Source organism: Primulina tabacum, chromosome 9 (genome assembly GCF_025594145.1).
Source record: "Primulina tabacum isolate GXHZ01 chromosome 9, ASM2559414v2, whole genome shotgun sequence".
Taxonomy (NCBI): Eukaryota; Viridiplantae; Streptophyta; class Magnoliopsida; order Lamiales; family Gesneriaceae; genus Primulina; species Primulina tabacum.
In genome coordinates this window covers 2,748,110-2,765,084 of record NC_134558.1, presented here as the reverse complement: position 1 = coordinate 2,765,084, position 16,975 = coordinate 2,748,110, and the positions used below count along the sequence as shown (strand labels likewise).

The 16,975-nt window shown below is 34.5% G+C and overlaps 5 protein-coding genes and 1 non-coding gene across 11 annotated transcripts in view; 2 read left to right on the top strand and 4 right to left on the bottom strand.

Annotated features, from left to right (window-relative positions):
* Positions 1-348: 348 nt before the first annotated feature.
* On the bottom strand, positions 349-4,059 carry LOC142504546 (rhamnogalacturonan I rhamnosyltransferase 1-like). The gene is made up of 6 exons (XM_075617391.1): positions 3,370-4,059; positions 3,079-3,146; positions 2,914-3,002; positions 2,673-2,835; positions 1,287-1,576; positions 349-992 (listed from the first exon to the last, which is right to left on the bottom strand). Exons 1-6 carry the CDS (start codon positions 3,623-3,625, stop codon positions 926-928), a joined length of 933 nt encoding a protein of 310 aa, XP_075473506.1. The 5' UTR covers positions 3,626-4,059; the 3' UTR covers positions 349-925.
* Positions 4,060-5,503: 1,444 nt separating this feature from the next.
* On the bottom strand, positions 5,504-8,467 carry LOC142556673 (uncharacterized). 2 transcript variants are annotated; one of them, XM_075668157.1, is made up of 3 exons: positions 8,267-8,466; positions 7,732-8,161; positions 5,504-7,318 (listed from the first exon to the last, which is right to left on the bottom strand). In XM_075668157.1, the coding sequence occupies exons 2-3, from the start codon at positions 7,900-7,902 to the stop codon at positions 6,560-6,562; spliced, it is 930 nt and encodes a 309-aa protein (XP_075524272.1). In that variant the 5' UTR covers positions 7,903-8,161; positions 8,267-8,466; the 3' UTR covers positions 5,504-6,559. The 2 variants fall into 2 exon arrangements, with proteins under 2 accessions (XP_075524272.1, XP_075524271.1); XM_075668156.1 differs by having other exon boundaries at positions 5,505-7,318; positions 7,732-8,467.
* Positions 8,468-9,127: 660 nt separating this feature from the next.
* Positions 9,128-9,288, top strand: LOC142504710 (U1 spliceosomal RNA). Its single transcript, XR_012804332.1, has one exon. It is a non-coding gene; the product is annotated as a U1 spliceosomal RNA (small nuclear RNA).
* LOC142556672 (vacuolar protein sorting-associated protein 2 homolog 3-like) lies at positions 9,145-13,861 on the top strand. Of its 2 annotated transcripts, none has more exons than XM_075668154.1 (10): positions 9,145-9,311; positions 11,246-11,290; positions 11,947-11,981; positions 12,070-12,120; positions 12,245-12,349; positions 12,428-12,499; positions 12,720-12,791; positions 12,900-12,980; positions 13,296-13,331; positions 13,416-13,861. In XM_075668154.1, the coding sequence occupies exons 2-10, from the start codon at positions 11,272-11,274 to the stop codon at positions 13,521-13,523; spliced, it is 579 nt and encodes a 192-aa protein (XP_075524269.1). In that variant the 5' UTR covers positions 9,145-9,311; positions 11,246-11,271; the 3' UTR covers positions 13,524-13,861. The 2 variants fall into 2 exon arrangements, with proteins under 2 accessions (XP_075524269.1, XP_075524268.1); XM_075668153.1 differs by lacking the exon at positions 9,145-9,311 and adding an exon at positions 10,912-11,073.
* A 90-nt stretch (positions 13,862-13,951) lies between these two features.
* LOC142556670 (casein kinase 1-like protein 10) overlaps positions 13,952-16,975 on the bottom strand; it is a 43,620-nt gene continuing 40,596 nt past the window's right edge. Inside the window, exon 14 of the mRNA XM_075668152.1 lies at positions 13,952-14,328. Within this exon, the coding sequence (XP_075524267.1) occupies positions 14,317-14,328 (12 nt within the window). The 3' untranslated portion in view covers positions 13,952-14,316. The remainder of the gene's footprint in view (positions 14,329-16,975) is intronic.
* LOC142556669 (pentatricopeptide repeat-containing protein At5g46100-like) overlaps positions 14,853-16,975 on the bottom strand; it is a 34,925-nt gene continuing 32,802 nt past the window's right edge. For 3 of the 4 annotated variants that reach the window (XM_075668148.1, XM_075668149.1, XM_075668147.1), the window contains exon 2: positions 15,306-16,825. In XM_075668148.1, coding sequence (XP_075524263.1) covers positions 15,323-16,759 — 1,437 coding nt within the window. In that variant the 5' untranslated portion in view covers positions 16,760-16,825 and the 3' untranslated portion in view covers positions 15,306-15,322. Of the gene's footprint in view, positions 16,826-16,975 lie in introns of all 4 variants that reach the window. The other variant, XM_075668150.1, reaches the window with a different exon arrangement.

Here is a 16,975-nt window from a genome sequence, read left to right as displayed (position 1 = left end):
TCAATTTTTAATCAAGCTCGATACATGTTATGATCCATTTTTTTATTGTATCGAATGTTAGTCACAAACCATGCAAATTTTTTAAAGCTCGATCCCATAAAATATTAAAGAAAAAACGAAAAATAGTAAATCAAAATTTTTAAACATTTTTCGGTGTATAATCAATAATATTGGTCTTTATTCCTTATTCTCAAGTCAAGACATGTAAAAAAAAAAAACATTTTATCATATTTTTTAGCTTGATTATGCATAAGTTTAAAAAGTAACATGGCAAAGCAATAATTATAGACAAAAAATTGATTGAAATAAATGTTTGAATTGTGTCATTAGTAATATAGACAATGATTTTTGTCAAACTGGCAGGCAGATAGATATTATTGAATGATGAGAAAATAAGGCAATTGAGCATTAGATCAAGACTACAAGCATGATGCAACCAAGGAGAAATGGGACTGTAGAAACCTATGGGCATTGATACAATCACATTTAACATTTCCTTCGATCAATGACGATTGCACTCTCCATCAAGAACAATTATGTTACGATGGGTTACGCCAGGACATTCCTCATGGGTCTCAATGACTCGTTTGCTCGTGTTCGAAGTCAAGTTTTTCTACTTGATGCTCTTATGTCTATAAACCGAGTATTTTGCTTTAGTCATACAAAAGGAAAGGCAAAAGGCCTTTGGAAGTCGACTCAATTCCAACATAACTACCAATGACATGGCATTTGTACTCAAGGGTGAACAATCTCAATAACAACCCAACAATTGAGCAAAACATATATATAAAAAAGGCAGGCCCTACTGTACTTCTTGCCATGCTCTTGGCCACACGGTTGAGACGTGCTATAAGGTCCACGGCTATCCACCCGGGTACAAACACAGAAGCAAACAAGTGAAATGGGGGTCATCTGCTCCTGTAAATCAAGTATCTGGGCAGATTTCTTCGTCTGAATCCCGAGGCACCCTTGATGCTTCCTTCCTCTTCAAACTTTTGACAAGAAAATCCAAAAGATATATGTATTAATTTCCAAGTATTGTGAGTCTGTGACCGTTATTAGGATAGTATTTATGATATTTGAGTTTTAGAACAAATTTCCAAAAGATATATGTATTAATTTCCTTGATCAAAACAAGAAACTCAGGTACATTAACACATTTTAAAAAGTGAATTTTTCTATCACCATGAAAGAGATGTTATAGAAATGAATCTTTTGACTTTTGTTCTCACAACTATATCCATATATAATTACTGGATAATGGTTGAAATCCTAGAAGCAGTTACCTCAGTCGTTTGAGATTATCTGCTTCCTCGTCGGTGCAGCCATGAGTGCAACCTGAGAAAGCCAGCATATCCATCTCATATCTCAAATGCAACGCTAAATAAGGTCCCTTCTGTTGAATAATATGAATCAACTTATTTCCCAAGGCCTCAATTTCATGCGTGAACTTTAATGCATGAAAATTGACACGACATCTAAGTCTCTGGAGCTCCAGAGGGATTCCATTATTTGTCAGCCGTGAGTCTGTTCGGTTAAATTGAATCACCTTGTGCTTTTCAAAGAGAGGCAGAAGCTGTATGATGTATACATAAAAACTAATAATGTCCAATAGATTACCAATTTGTGAAAAGATTACTAAGAAAAACATGAAGAGAGAGAAGTTACATCTTAAAGTAACATTGATATAAAATACGCTGGTCAAGTTTTAGACAGAGTTCAAATTTTCTAAGCAATTTGTGCCCCATATCATAAGCCTTAGAGGGAACATGTGATAGAGTTTGTAAAGACAAACAAATTATGGAGTAAGAACTGTAAGGCAGGCTGCAACCACAGACAAATTTATAAGAAACGTAATTTGGGAATTCTGTTGTAATTTATGTAGCTCTAAGATGCTACTGTATACATGTGTGTTGTTGTGTCACACTTTGTAATTGTATTAAAGCTTCCAGAAGAAGTAAAATGTATTTTATTGCGACAGGAATGGATTTTCTTTTTTCATTTACTCATCAGTGTGTCTTCATTTATTTGCTTTTCTTTTCGATTTTTAGTTTTGTTGTTCCTAACACCACATTTCTTCTCTCTACTAAAATATGATATTTAACAATTCAAACGTAGCCCTTCTCTCTTACCTTCAAATATGTTTAATTTCTCATACATCGATCTCATAAGATTTAATTGAATATTGAACACTGAGATTGAACAAAATCCAAAAAAAACATCTATGTTTGCATAAACAAAAATTTTGAGATTGGAAACAAAGTTGATATGTTGTTATAGAAGCTCGTGTGTCATTAATTGATCTTGTAAAGAGCTTTAAACAAAATGAAATCATTGTTCCCTATTCTGCACTTTCGAATATTCAAATCAAAATAATTTTCAGGTTATCACTTGCATCTGAATTGCATTTGATATTTTGCTTGCAACTGATCATATTTAAAAAGAAACAACTTCAAAAAATAAAAAAATCACTTTGTTTCCCTTTGCTGCTGCATGCATAGATGAGATACAAACCAAAATGAATGTAAAAATAACTCGTGCAAAGATGGCATAGCTCTCTGATCTTTTATACTCAAACAAAGAAAACAACAAATACATTCCAGTTTAACATGGTTTATTAAAAAATCAGACTGAAATTAAAACATATTTGTGATGATATAAATTATACTGACCTGTTGCAGGTAGTATCGCTCACTTGACCAGCTAACTGGAGACATCACAAGTGGTTGATATCCATAATTCAGGCCAAATCTCTTTGGTAACCTCTTGATAATTCGAACTTCATCTCTTAATGAATCGATGAAATGTTTCACATCAAAAATGTCCTCAAAATTGCTGCACAATAAACCACTTAGTTTCTAAATGCATGAATGAAATATATATGAAAGCAAATACTCATTTCACAATATCTACCTGGGATCAGCCCAGAATGACGTCTTGTCAAGCTCAGGAACAACCAATGTAAGATTTAAAAGCCGGGCAACTGTTACCATATCACAAATCTGATGTTTCAGGCAGCTAATTAGCCAAAGGAAACATAATAAGTAGAATATGGAAAAAGAAATGTATAAAACTTACTGCGGATCGCATTTGATTCAAGCCGCCATTGCAAGAAACTTTTAGAAAGCCATTGCTTGTGTAATTCCCTTCAAGATATTATGTTAAATTAAACAACTTGCACATGCTAACTATGCCACATAGAAGTCCAAACCACATTTAAAATTTTGAAATCCTTCTACATTGCAGTTCTTGCATACATAGCAAAGCAGCAACAAATCAGATTAAATCAAAAGAATCAAGTAATAAGCAAACAATGCATCAACTCAAAAACCACAATCAACCCGCTTAGACCTAAAAAAGACTACTCACTGGCAGGAACTAGAGGCGGAGGGGAAGAAGGCAAAGATCCCTCAACGCGAATCAACATTTTCGTGAAACCCGGGATTCCACCTAACAAACGGGGGTGCCACAGCTCTCCAACTGTAACAAGTTGAACCAAACACGTCCATATTAAAATGCTAGAACACACCCTAATAAACCAAACTTGCAATCTCGTCCTCGGCGTGGCATGCCCCTGTAATGGCAGCACTTTTTCTACAAATCTCTCCGATCTAACCCCCTCCATTTAACCCTCATTTCCGACGCCAAGAATTCATCACGGATGATTCAAGCAGCTAGTATAACACGAATTTTGTTCGCAAACAGTGTTCTTTAACCACAACAACATGTGCACCTCCCTGTATCATGAAATTTGAAATGTGGGCTGGCCGAAGATTCAAACTTTGTCGCACATCAGGGAGTTCGAACAAAACCCAATTCACAAAAATCTGGAGAAAAAAATACTTCTAAAAATATATATACGTAGGGATATTCGCAACAAGATTGAGGAGGTGGGATTCCTATGAAAAAGGGATGAATTGATAAATCTAAACAGGAAACGGTGAATTTCACGAGGAAGAAAGAAGTGGAATTAATGAGGAGTGATTCTCAAGAAAGGAAAAAAAAAAACTAATCAAACTCTTTTTTCTCTGATTTTCCAAAAATGATTTCTAGTTGGGGTGTGGAAAATGATGACAAAAAAAAACACACACACACACTCCCCTTTCAACTCTCTTACACTGAATTTTTTTTTAAAAAAAAAACTCTTACATTTAGACCTAAGAGATCAGATTTAGGAGTACAAATAAGTCGGTCATACTCGAACTCAAGCTTGGTTTAATCGAGTTCGAGATGAGTTCCATTAGCTCGATCTTGTAATTGAGTCGAGCTCGAGTCTATGATGAGTCTGTTTGAGTAGCTCGCAAAAGTTTGAGTTGCTCGCAAATTATCGATTTATATATGTATATTTAAATTAAAATAAAATCGAAATCGACTTTCTCGAATTTAAACTCGAATAAACTAAATATTTTATCGAATCGAGTTCGTGTTTGAAAATCAATACTCGAGTCAATTCCAAATGAAATATTTTAAATTTTGTTTGCTCGACTCGATTGGACCCTTATATCAGAATCTTACAGCGGAGTGACGGTAGATAATTTTTCAAATTCTTTGCTTACTTTACTACCGATTATTAGTAGCAATTTATTATTTTAGCAGATCAAGAAAATCTGTTATGCGATCAACTATATCTATATTTGCCATCAATTATTCAGCATAATATATTTAAAGTTCATGTAGAAATTTATAATATATATTAAAAACCCTTTTTATTTAATATTATTATTAATTTTCTCGACAAAATATTTTACACCCAATAGTTTATTGGAGTACCTTAAAATAAGTTGGTTCACACAATATTTTTATTAATAATCATTAGGTGACGTTCTGCCAAAGTTTTTTTTAAAGTAAATCATATGCAAAGGTGAGACCGGGGTCTCACCCTCTACCTGATTAGCCGGTTCTCCGGGTTCGCTTTCCCCTCTCCGTATGTGTTGTAATAAAAGAAAAAAAAATCATATGCAAAGTTTCTCCCAAAGTTAGTTGACCTAAATAGGTTCCTGGATACTAATTAAAATATTATCACTTTCTTTAAAAAAAAATGTGTAAATTTAATAGAAAACTTCGTATTTTATTAAAAAAAAAATTTCCTACTTGTCATTAATTTTATATAAAAAAATATAACCATGACCATGAGATTAACTCGATTCAAATCAATTTTTAATCAAGCTCGATACATGTTATGATCCATTTTTTTATTGTATCGAATGTTAGTCACAAACCATGCAAATTTTTTAAAGCTCGATCCCATAAAATATTAAAGAAAAAACGAAAAATAGTAAATCAAAATTTTTAAACATTTTTCGGTGTATAATCAATAATATTGGTCTTTATTCCTTATTCTCAAGTCAAGACATGTAAAAAAAAAAAACATTTTATCATATTTTTTAGCTTGATTATGCATAAGTTTAAAAAGTAACATGGCAAAGCAATAATTATAGACAAAAAATTGATTGAAATAAATGTTTGAATTGTGTCATTAGTAATATAGACAATGATTTTTGTCAAACTGGCAGGCAGATAGATATTATTGAATGATGAGAAAATAAGGCAATTGAGCATTAGATCAAGACTACAAGCATGATGCAACCAAGGAGAAATGGGACTGTAGAAACCTATGGGCATTGATACAATCACATTTAACATTTCCTTCGATCAATGACGATTGCACTCTCCATCAAGAACAATTATGTTACGATGGGTTACGCCAGGACATTCCTCATGGGTCTCAATGACTCGTTTGCTCGTGTTCGAAGTCAAGTTTTTCTACTTGATGCTCTTATGTCTGTAAACCGAGTATTTTGCTTTAGTCATACAAAAGGAAAGGCAAAAGGCCTTTGGAAGTCGACTCAATTCCAACATAACTACCAATGACATGGCATTTGTACTCAAGGGTGAACAATCTCAATAACAACCCAACAATTGAGCAAAACATATATATAAAAAAGGCAGGCCCTACTGTACTTCTTGCCATGCTCTTGGCCACACGGTTGAGACGTGCTATAAGGTCCACGGCTATCCACCCGGGTACAAACACAGAAGCAAACAAGTGAAATGGGGGTCATCTGCTCCTGTAAATCAAGTATCTGGGCAGATTTCTTCGTCTGAATCCCGAGGCACCCTTGATGCTTCCTTCCTCTTCAAACTTTTGACAAGAAAATCCAATGGAACAATTAATGGCCATGTTTGTCCAACACCTATCTACATTTTAAATAATTAATTATAATTTAAATAAAAGTATTGGCTAAATAATTTGAGCCTCATTAAGCTCTCTAAGACTTTGGAATGGATAGTGTTGCCTTCTATTGAGAAAATACACAGGGATCTGTCTCAACTGTTTTCACCATTTTGATTGCCATATAAAAGCAGAAAGATTAGCAGAGCATGATCTCATCAGATTGTTTCGTGCAAGATGCATCAGGAACTTGGTTTTCTGGGGGCGATGACTTCTCCAGTTAGGTCTGCCAGTGTTTCATGGAGCGGTTCGAGGAACAGAACATCTCAACATTCCAAGGACGTCAAAAAACCTGGAGAAAATTGGTACATTTCTTCCACAACTCCCTCAAACAAAATCCCTCAGCGCAAGCTCGATTTCTTCCACGACTCCCAACACTCGAAACCACTTTGCTAGTAACTGTGAAGCTTCTTTTCCGAGTACAAGACTCGCCCTTTCTAGTTCACTAAGAAAATCCAACGCTTCACTCACTCTGTTTTCCTTCTCATAAGCAGCCAACACCAATGCCACACATTTATCATTAGGTTCAAGACCAGCTCTTTTCATATTATCGAATGCAATACGAGCTTCACGTGTCATTCCTGAGACAACATAAGCATTTATCAGAAGCGCGCAGACCTTGTCATCAGGAGTGATACCAGCCCATTGGATAGCATCGAAAACTCTCTGAGCCCCATGACTATCACCAGCCATGGAATATGATCTCAGCAATGCTTTATAAACCTCTCTTCCAGCGAAAATTTCTTTAGCTTCTGTTTCTCTTAGTAAACTCTCTCCATGGTGGAACATTCCGGCTCTGATATAGGCCATGATCATTGAACCATACGACCTTTTGTCTAATGGAACGCCGAGTAATTTCATCTCTTCAAATGAATCTTGAGCTAGCTTGAGATTACCAGCCTTGCTATACATGTGAACTAGCGCAGTCAAGATGACTTGGTCGCAGATGAAGCCTTGGGTTTTCATGGCTAACAGCAATCTTTCGGCATCTAACAACCGGTTTTCCTTCGCACAAAAGTGAATTGCCTTGGTATAATCACGGATACTAGCTTCAAATGATTCTTCTGCGAGACCATGTTCCAGTATCTTAAAATAGAAAAACAAAGATACGATATTCAACATCCTGATGCATAACTTGTGTAACCAACCATAAAGTGCAGCACTGTATTATGCATATCGAAAATAATTTAAATTTAAGTACTTATTGTGGTTTGCTGAGACTTGAACACCACCATCATAATATCTGAAGAAATTTTACCCAACTGATACTTGGCTTGTCAAAATTGCAGAAGTAACCAGTTAACAATATAGAAAAACCTAAAAGGCATAGCATCCAAAAATGATTCACAAAAACGCCACAGCCAACCAGAGAAGCAAATATGCAGAGTCTAATCTGATTATATGAATAATCACCTAGTGTTTGGTACCTAGCATATCAAACACCATTCTCCGGCGAAAAACCAAAATCAGAGCATCCAAGAATGATATTCTATCTATACCTCCAAAAATAATGGATGATTTAACCTCTCCAGTTCTTTGAGAATCGAAAGCCAATCAGTTCTTCGCGGCTTCGTACTCTTAACCCAAGCATCCAACATAGCAGGAACACTCCCATTTCCCATTGAAAAGAAAATGATTTGTTTCATCAACGCCTTGCACCTATTGGTCATCTTTGGTGGAAGTTGAGAAATAGCCTGTCTTTGCTCCTCGGTAGAATCGAAACCTCTTGCAACCCACTTAAATTTTTTCTTCTCCACTTCTTCCTGATATTTCCCACTACCCTCCACTCCATTAATGCGAATAGAAGCCAACGGTTGATAAAGACTGGACCTTTTTCCTCTAAATGTTGAAGGGTCTTGAAACAATGAAGCTACCAATGACGGAAAGTCGTGAATGCCCACAAAATTTTGGTTGTGCACGCGAATGTGGCTGAGCAAAGGAAGTGAATTACAGGTAAAAGAAGCCATCGAACAAATCGCTTCTCGCATAATACAAACAAATACCAATTCAAGAACAGCTCAATAATGGATATACCAGTTCAAAAACAACAATTCAGTAAATTGGTTCTTCCAGAATACGAAGAAATCGTACTTCTAAATTCCTCTACCAAACCAAGAATTGCTGAAAAGGCAACATGAAATTGAAATGGGTTCTTATCCCGTTGTTGAGAGTTCAGGTTTCACATTTTGTTCGGGAAAGTGGAGAGGAGGGATGAGAAGAAGTTGGAACTAAATCTTTGGGCCCAAACAGGCTGTCTTGTAAACATGGATTAACCCAACAAAACTCCATTTGATCCACTTGAATAAATAATTACAATGTATTTTTTTATTATGCCGAATTATAAATCCAAATTTTAAAAAATACATCCATTTTAATTTTCATTTATGGTAAATATATATTTTTATATATTATATGTTTATAAAAGCATACATTTTCTCTTCCTAATATTTTTCAAACATTGATTATTACTTTCATTGCAAAAAATCTTATGAGACCCGTCAATCCAATTTGAATTTTTTTTGTGTAATTAAAATTTATTACCTCTAAATTTCTTGAGAAATTATCCGATTAATTGATCATATTAATAAAATAAAACATTTCGAAATATTTTTACTAAGAGAACCGATTTCTCAAGAATTATTGAGCTACTATTTAGTTGAACCATAATTATTCTTAAAAGTTAGTATATAATTGTATATATTATAGTACCCAGTAAGTTTTAGAATTTTCTTACTATTTATTAATTTTATTTTATTTTATTTATTATTATTATTATTATTGTTATTGTTAATCTCACATCCCAATTTTAACGGCTGTTCAAGTTCCCACATCGAAAGAGAAAGAATGTGAGAACCGTTTAGCACTATAAATAGATAGGGGAATGCATCTAGTTCCATACTTACCTGGACGGGATCAATTGGTGATCATGAAGGCCCATGGTCTAGGTTGGCGACTTTCATTGCACTTAGAAAGGGAGTCCGCCTAAGGTCGGCCCAAGTGGTCGAGCCTACGTCATAATTTGTGTTAGAGGGGGCCTGCGTTCGCGCGGCCCCTGCCAATTCAGTCTCAATTTTATCACGGAAGAGATGTACTTTATTTAATTATTCCTATGTTTTGATTTAGTATTTAGTGTAGTCCATTGAATAAATAGCAAGTCGAAATGTACAAATTATTGTTTGATTAAATTAATACGCCTTTTCGTCAGTCAATCTTACTCATTTTTTCTATTCTATTATTTATGTTTTTTTATAATTTCAAGCATTTAATTAACTTGATCTTTCTTTTGTAAAGATTTCCTTAAAAATGGATAAGAATGATAGTATCTAAATTTTATAGTTTGTTGATGGTATTGATAAAATTATAAACTCCAACAAATATTGAAGAAATATCATGTTTTTTTTTTTGCTATCATAAATTCATGAAAAGAGAAATTCACAAGCTATTAAGAGTACATTAAATCTAATTAAATGTGTTAGTGTCCAATTTTATATATTATTTTAATCAAAATTTAAAATATTTTTCAAAATTACATGTTCAATTTTTTTTTATTCTTCTTTTTTTAGTTATGCACAGATTCTGATTTAAGGACGTTCTTACAATTCATAATATCTATCAAAAAAATTTCAAAGAAATCATCGAGAAAATTTAATAATCTATTACATATTAAAATATAAAAATTTATGTGAGACAGATCTTTTATTTGGGTCATCCACGCAAAAGTATTATTTTTTATACTAAAAGTATTACTTTTTATTGTGAATATCATCGGTATGATTGACTCATCTCATAGATAAAGATTTGTGAGACCGTCTCACAATAAACCTACTCTATATACAAAGAAAGGTATATTAATATCAATCAACTTTAAAAATACGGAATAATTAAATGGAGATAATTTTGTTGAAAAAATTACATTAAATGTCAACAGTCGAATGCTACCTTTAGAATTCATTCCCAATAATAATATTTGATTTGACAGATAAGTTCAATAGAAATATACTAAAATCTTTGTTTAAAACTATATTTATATTGGAACAAATATTTCCCATCAAATTTATATTTGAACCATAATGTTATACTTTATTGTATCACGGAAATAATAGTATCTTTTGAACTTAAAAAGAGTTTTCTTTAATGGATTATATAGGCAAAATAATTATTATCGCGATCGTTTGCGTAATGATATATTTTATATGAAAATAATAAAAAATATTTTTTCTAAAATTAAATAAAACTGTTCAATAAATTTTTATCTGATTGCTGAAACTAAAAAACTGGATTTTCTAAAACTTGTTCATTCCCAAAATATAAATAAATAAAACTAATTGGAGTCAATGTTAAATTATCCGAAACTATAGGAGTCAATTTAATTAATTAATTGAAGAACATATGATTACTAGTCTTTTTATTCTAAATTTGTAAACCAATTCGATTCGCAAATTTTTTGAGTTGACTTGATAAATATTTGATTCGTATTTAAATTTATCGAACTCGAGTCGAAATTCAACACTTTTTTTTAGCCGAACTCAAGTAAAAACTATTTTGTTCAATAGTTCGCGAACCGATTACAAGTCTTATTATTCAAATAACCCGTGAACTTATTTCGATCCTAATCGAACTTATTTTAGATCCAAACTCGGGGGAAAAAAAGTCAAGCCTTAATTTTTTAAAAAATATTAAATTCAATTCATTTACACTCAACTACCATTATCCCATTTCAGCGCCAACATATATATATATATATACATACATAGTTGCGTCGATATATAATTTCTTGAAACTCTACAAACTTTGTGGCAATCGAAACATGAACATCTTCTCCAAAAAGCCCACGGCTAAAGGTTTCTGTTATGTTTTTCCCGTATATCTGTTATTAATATCACGTTCTGCAAGAAATTGTTGTTTACTTGAATATTCTTTAATTTCATGGTCAATTGTTGATGTGTTGACTGCTGGAGTAATTGACTCTCGATTTTGTTTGTGATCTGTTTGTGGGTTTTGCTTTGATTTCAGAGGCGCTTCGGGAGAGTAAACGGGAAATGGCCAATGCCACTAGAGGTATGTATTTGTTTTCCGAATTTTGTGATCTCTTTGCTCGTAATTTTCCTCTAAAATTTGCTTTCCGAAATCAGTTTGATCTTATTTTGATAGCGCTGTTCTGTTGTTTTTGTTGCGAAGCAAATTGATACTGCGAGCTCCCGTAGATGAAAATTTGACCAAATAAAAGAGACTTATTAAGAATGCCTTTGGATGAAGAAGAATCGTTTTAGGATATGGAAGCTTTTCTTGAAATAGCATTTACAAAGTTAAAGGTCAGATGCCAGAAAATGTGTTTTTCTCTGACTCCGAATTCATTTTCTCTTAAAAAAATCAAAGAGGTTGTTTCAATGTAAGTCGTAGGCTAGATAGTTAGATTCCCTTCTTCGGGTGTAGCGGGTATCCTACTCACTAAACTGATTGTGCGTTTTGTGAAAGAAACACTTGATCTGCTTTGCAAATTTGTTTTAAAGATAGTTTCTTTATCCAAATTGGCACCAGGTTGGAATTTTTTGAGCGCTTTTAGAATCAAACACGTAGTTTTATGCTACAATTAGGACTGCAATATAGCTCTAGCAGCTCAGTCAAAGTTCAACATTGAGCTGACATATGCTATTGAGTTTTATGTTGACTATTGAGTTGACATATGCTATTTTGGATCTGTGATTTTGATTCAGGTATCGAGAGGGAAATCCATACATTGCAGTTGGAGGTAATCAAAGATTCTTGGTGTCTTCCGCATTACGGTTTCCTCATTTTCGTAAAAAAGGAATAGATTAAATTCATGTTTGGTGTTTCAGGAAAGGAAACTTGTTGCTGAGATAAAGAGAACTGCTAAAACGGGGAATGAGGTGTATAACACTTGGATTGCATATTTGATAAATATTACATGAATACTCGAGTGACTTTTAAGAGATTACTTGGAATGGTTTTCCTATCTCTCACTGTCCCTGCCTTTTTTGTCTTGCCTTGCAGGCAGCAACTAAAGTTCTTGCTCGCCAATTGGTCCGGCTTCATCAACAAATAGCCAATTTACAAGGTAGTCGAGCTCAAATGAGGGGCATAGCGACTCATACCCAGGTAAGATGTTAGATAATCATAATGATTGTATTCTTTTGTTTTAGAAGGAGCACAACTAGTTCATTTGTCCCTTCGCAGGCAATGTCTGCTCAATCTTCTGTTGCTGTCGGTATGAAAGGTGCCAGTAAAGCAATGGCGGCCATGAATAAGGCAAGACCCTCAACTTTTAATGGAATCCTATCTTTTTATTTATTTTTCAATTCACTAATATCAAATTGCTTCTGATGTATACCACTCACGATCCCTTTTTAGAAAACACATACACAACAGTCTGTGTGTGTGTGTGTTGTGTAGTTTTGTGTAGTTGAGCTATTACGTAATGTGATCTATGATTGCTCGTTGTTTTAATTTTGATCACATGTACTGGCAGCAAATGGCCCCTGCCAAGCAAATGAAAGTGGTTCAAGAATTTCAAAAACAATCAGCACAAATGGATATGACTGTAAGTTTGAATCAATTCATTTTTACCAAACTGTGTTACGAACATGCGTACATTAATTCATTTAAAATTGTTATTAACTTTTCTCTGCCTTTTTTTTTTCTCTTTCAGACTGAAATGATGTCAGATGCCATAGATGATGCTTTAGATGACGATGAGGCCGAAGAGGAAACAGACGAGTTGACAAATCAAGTAAATATTTGTTTTTTCCTGAGTAAAGCTTATATTTTTTGTGATTATGTTGGCTGATTTATTAACCAGATGTGATCCATTTCAAAAGAAGTCTTGGCATGAGGCTCTCTAATGATGGTTATGGAGTTTCATATACATCAACCACAACTCATTCAACTGTTTTATCATCCTTAACTTATTTTGGAAGTTACTAATGTTATTGGCTTGGAGTATTTGAGATCAAAATTCAAACTTTTTCATCAATGTCTGCCAGAGAATTTGGTTTATTTTTCTCTTGTTTATGCACATTCACTTGATTTGCAAAAACGTTTCCAGGTGCTGGATGATATCGGTGTGGACGTCGCCTCGCAGGTTCGTTTCTTTGAGAAACATTTTCTGTAATTTCAAATATTTGCATCTACGATCAAGCTAATCTAGTTTCTGAACTATCAACAGTTGTCAGCTGCTCCCAAAAGTAAAATTGCGGGGAAGAACGCCGAGGCTACTGGCAGTTCAAACATCCACGAACTGGAGAAGAGATTGGCAGCCCTCAGAAATCCTTGAGAGCTGCAGCAGCCTGGAAAGTTATTTGTTGTATTGCTTGTTGACCAGCCTGTGTGTGTTTTTTTTCCTTTACCGTGGTACTCTTGTGTAAATAATTCCTTCTTTCTTCCATCAGTTTTAAGGCCGCAATTTTTCCAGGCTTTTTGGTGGAATAGAATCGAGTTGCAAACTATTTAAATCTCTATTCATATAATTATTAGCTTTGCAGTCTAAAGCGTATTAAATCAAACATGTATCGATATATTTCAACTCAAATCAAGCTGATTTTATCGTAGTTTTGAGTATATTTAATTAGTTATTTACATTTGCATTTTATAAATGCATCCAAAATCTATTTATTTTTTGGGTCGATTTCAACATTCAATCACCGAATAAATCATCTTGAGTTTGATTTGAATTGATCTCAAATATAGAATAATGTGTTGATATAGGAACACAATTTTTATTGCCAACTTTATGATCATTTGTCAAAGAAAAGTTTGGAAAAAGATGCGTGGATAGATAAAATATACCATTATCATACGCACACAACTTTTCTCAGATCTATCAGCCATACCGACTCTTCGTCTCGAGAACCATTAGTAATAGCAGCACGAGTGAGAGATGATTTGCTTGGGTTGATGCCGGGTTGAATGAAAGATGATTGCTTGGGTTGATGCCGGGTTGAATGAATTCTGTGCGTGTTGGATTTACGACGAGTGCTCGAGTCTAATCTGCTAGAGAACGGCCATCTGGAGATGTACGGCCTCTTTCTGATCAATCAAGTTGCTGCATACAAGAAACCGTGGAATCTTCATATTACATGCTTCATAATGAAGACAGATGACGATTATCATTATAATTTTAATGAAAGAATACAAAGCCAAAAAATACAATCAAACAAAAATATCGAGTTGGATTGTGATGTACATGCACAACCAAAGCCAGTCAGCTCAAGGCCTTGGTGCTTAGAGCTGCTAGAGAGCTTTCAGACTTATAATGGAAAGAGTATAAACCCAAATAGATACAATTTTTGTATGACCTAATTGCTAATGGGAGGGGAAAAAGGAATAAATACCACATCCTCGGATGAAGCTACATCTGCCGATTATGTACTGTGCCTTGGATGCTCAGAATGCCGAGTAGCAGTCGAAGCCTTCCTTCTAACTGCAGCTTAAAATTGATCTCGAATATTGTGCCCCACTGGACAGAAATAAAAACCTATTAAGAGAACGATGATTAATCTTGATGCAACCCGTCCAAAATTTCCAAGGGAGACAAAAATGTATTAGATTGGCATTCATCACATAAAAATCACATAATGACTGGAAAGATCGGAATGATAATTAATTCAATTTCACAAAAAACAAAAATTATATAGGATGGAGCACACATGACACATCAGTAGAGTCCTAATCCACTATTGCATCCAAGGAAAACATTAACCTCAACTGACAACATAGACTTGGATAAATCTCATGTAGAAGCCACACTGATTAGCTTATAATGCAAATTCATTGACATTTCATCATTGGCACTTTTTCCTTAACCAGCATGGCCCCTGAATACAAGGAAACAATTGTCAGGTATCCAGTCTACTGTCACCCAGAAATTTTAGGATATTTTTATGTGTAAATCTACTTCCTTCCTCACCCGCTCTGCTCTCATTTTGACTCAAGTATCTTTATCATTGATCCCCTTCTACTAATTTGTTCGGTCTCTCATCAGTATGAAAAATTCAATAAGCAAACACAAACACCAAGAATGATATCTGAACTAACGTTATATAATTTCTACTCACTGAAGAATTTGCTGACATCTCATATTTTCGAATGAAATTCTTCTATTAGTTTGGACTGCATCAATTCAGCAGCTTTGCGAACTTTTCCTCGGTCCCAAAAATAATCTAATATTCTATTCCAGGTTTTCGTATCTGGAATGCATCCATCAACCACCATTTCATCAATAATTTGAGCAGCTTTGTGAAAATCTTCTTTATCGCAAGAACATTCTACAAGCGATTCGAAAGTGGTTGCCTCAATAGATATGCCCCTATTTCGCAAGCTTAGGTACTTTTGGAAAGCTTGATTAATATTACTCTCGGAGCAAAGACCTTGAACTACTCGATTATGTATCCTAACATGAAGCCCCCAAGTTACACGGTTTGGTGTTATACCTGAAAGGACCATTTCATCAAGGAAGTTTGCTGCTTCCTGGAACTTGCTAATATCACAGAAGCAGTTTATTATTTTCGAGTACAGCCCCACATCAGGTTTCAATTCTTGTAGCTTTATTCTGTCAAGAATCTGAACCGCATCTTGAACTTTACCTTCGCTGCAGAAACCATGTATTAAAGAACTGTAAGTTATCAAATTAGGAACCAGACATTTCCGAATCATCCTGTCTAACAGTTTCATGGCCTGAGAAGAATGTCCATTCTTGCAAAGACCGTCAATAAGAGAACTATAAGTATATACATTGGGCTCAATGCCTTTGCCTTTCATCTCCGTGAGCAATTCCAGTGCCTCATCCAATTTATTTGTCTGGCAAAGCCCATGTACCAGCAAACTGTAGGTAACAACAGAGGGTGAACAACCGTTAGCCTCCATCTCAAGCAAAAGCTCCCTAGCTTCAAGATTTCTCCCAGCTTTGCACAGCCCACAGATCAAAGTTCCATACGTGTAAGAATCCGGAGTATGCCCACGTTTGGGCATCTCTCGAAATATCATAAAAGCAGAATCCAAAGATCCCCTGCTCTTGCATAGTGCTTTTATCAAAACATTAAGAGAAGTAACACTAGTTGGTATTCCCATCTGCCTCATGTATCGGTAAAAGTTAAACGCCATTTTTAGTTGACTTTCATCGACAAGAACTGAAAACACTGTTACATAAGATTTTACTGTGGGTTCACACTCATACTCCTTCATCTTCCTGAAAACTCTCACCACTTCATGCGGCTTGTGGACCCTAGCATAGGCCCTCAAAAAAGAGAGTAATATATTTTCAGTGATTGTACACTTCTCTCTTCTCATTCTATCAAGCATATCTTCAGCTGTCATGAATTTGTTGGCAGAGAGTAATCGCTTGATAACTAAACCAAAAGTGTTTTGGTCATGATGGAAACCAGTACAATACTCTGCTGTAGCAGCATCAAATATTGAAATTGCTTTCTCCAAGTCCTTTTCAGAACGAATTAACTGCTCAACTAGAGATGTTGTGACTTGCTGCGGCCACCTCATTATTGACCTGCTGCCCATCTCTGTATAGACCTTCTCTTTTTATTTGTTTTCTTCCTCAGTCTTCGTAGGACACAGATTGTTCACCTGCATCGCATACATAAAATTTATCAAGTTGTTTAAACAATAATTGCGTTTTTTTTAGATGAGCACATTTAACTTGTTAACTTCAGGATAAAACTTCCTTTAGAATAGGTGGTTAATCCAATTTCAGGAGATTTATAGCCTAAATATAAA

Bases quoted from the DNA above. Each gene is read 5' to 3' on its own strand.
- LOC142556672 (XM_075668153.1), top strand. From the start codon at position 11,040: ATGAACATCTTCTCCAAAAAGCCCACGGCTAAAG. The intron at 11,074-11,245 runs GTTTCTGTTATG...CTTTGATTTCAG, and splicing joins CAAAAAGCCCACGGCTAAAG to AGGCGCTTCGGGAGAGTAAA. The intron at 11,291-11,946 runs GTATGTATTTGT...ATTTTGATTCAG, and splicing joins AATGGCCAATGCCACTAGAG to GTATCGAGAGGGAAATCCAT.
- LOC142504546 (XM_075617391.1), bottom strand. From the start codon at position 3,625: ATGGAGGGGGTTAGATCGGAGAGATTTGTAGAAAAAGTGCTGCCATTA. The intron at 3,003-3,078 runs GTAAGTTTTATA...CTGAAACATCAG, and splicing joins TGAATCAAATGCGATCCGCA to ATTTGTGATATGGTAACAGT. The intron at 993-1,286 runs GTAACTGCTTCT...TCTTGTCAAAAG, and splicing joins GATAATCTCAAACGACTGAG to TTTGAAGAGGAAGGAAGCAT.
- LOC142556673 (XM_075668156.1), bottom strand. From the start codon at position 8,220: ATGCGAGAAGCGATTTGTTCGATGGCTTCTTTTACCTGTAATTCACTT. The intron at 7,319-7,731 runs GTATAGATAGAA...TTCTATTTTAAG, and splicing joins ATCATCCATTATTTTTGGAG to ATACTGGAACATGGTCTCGC.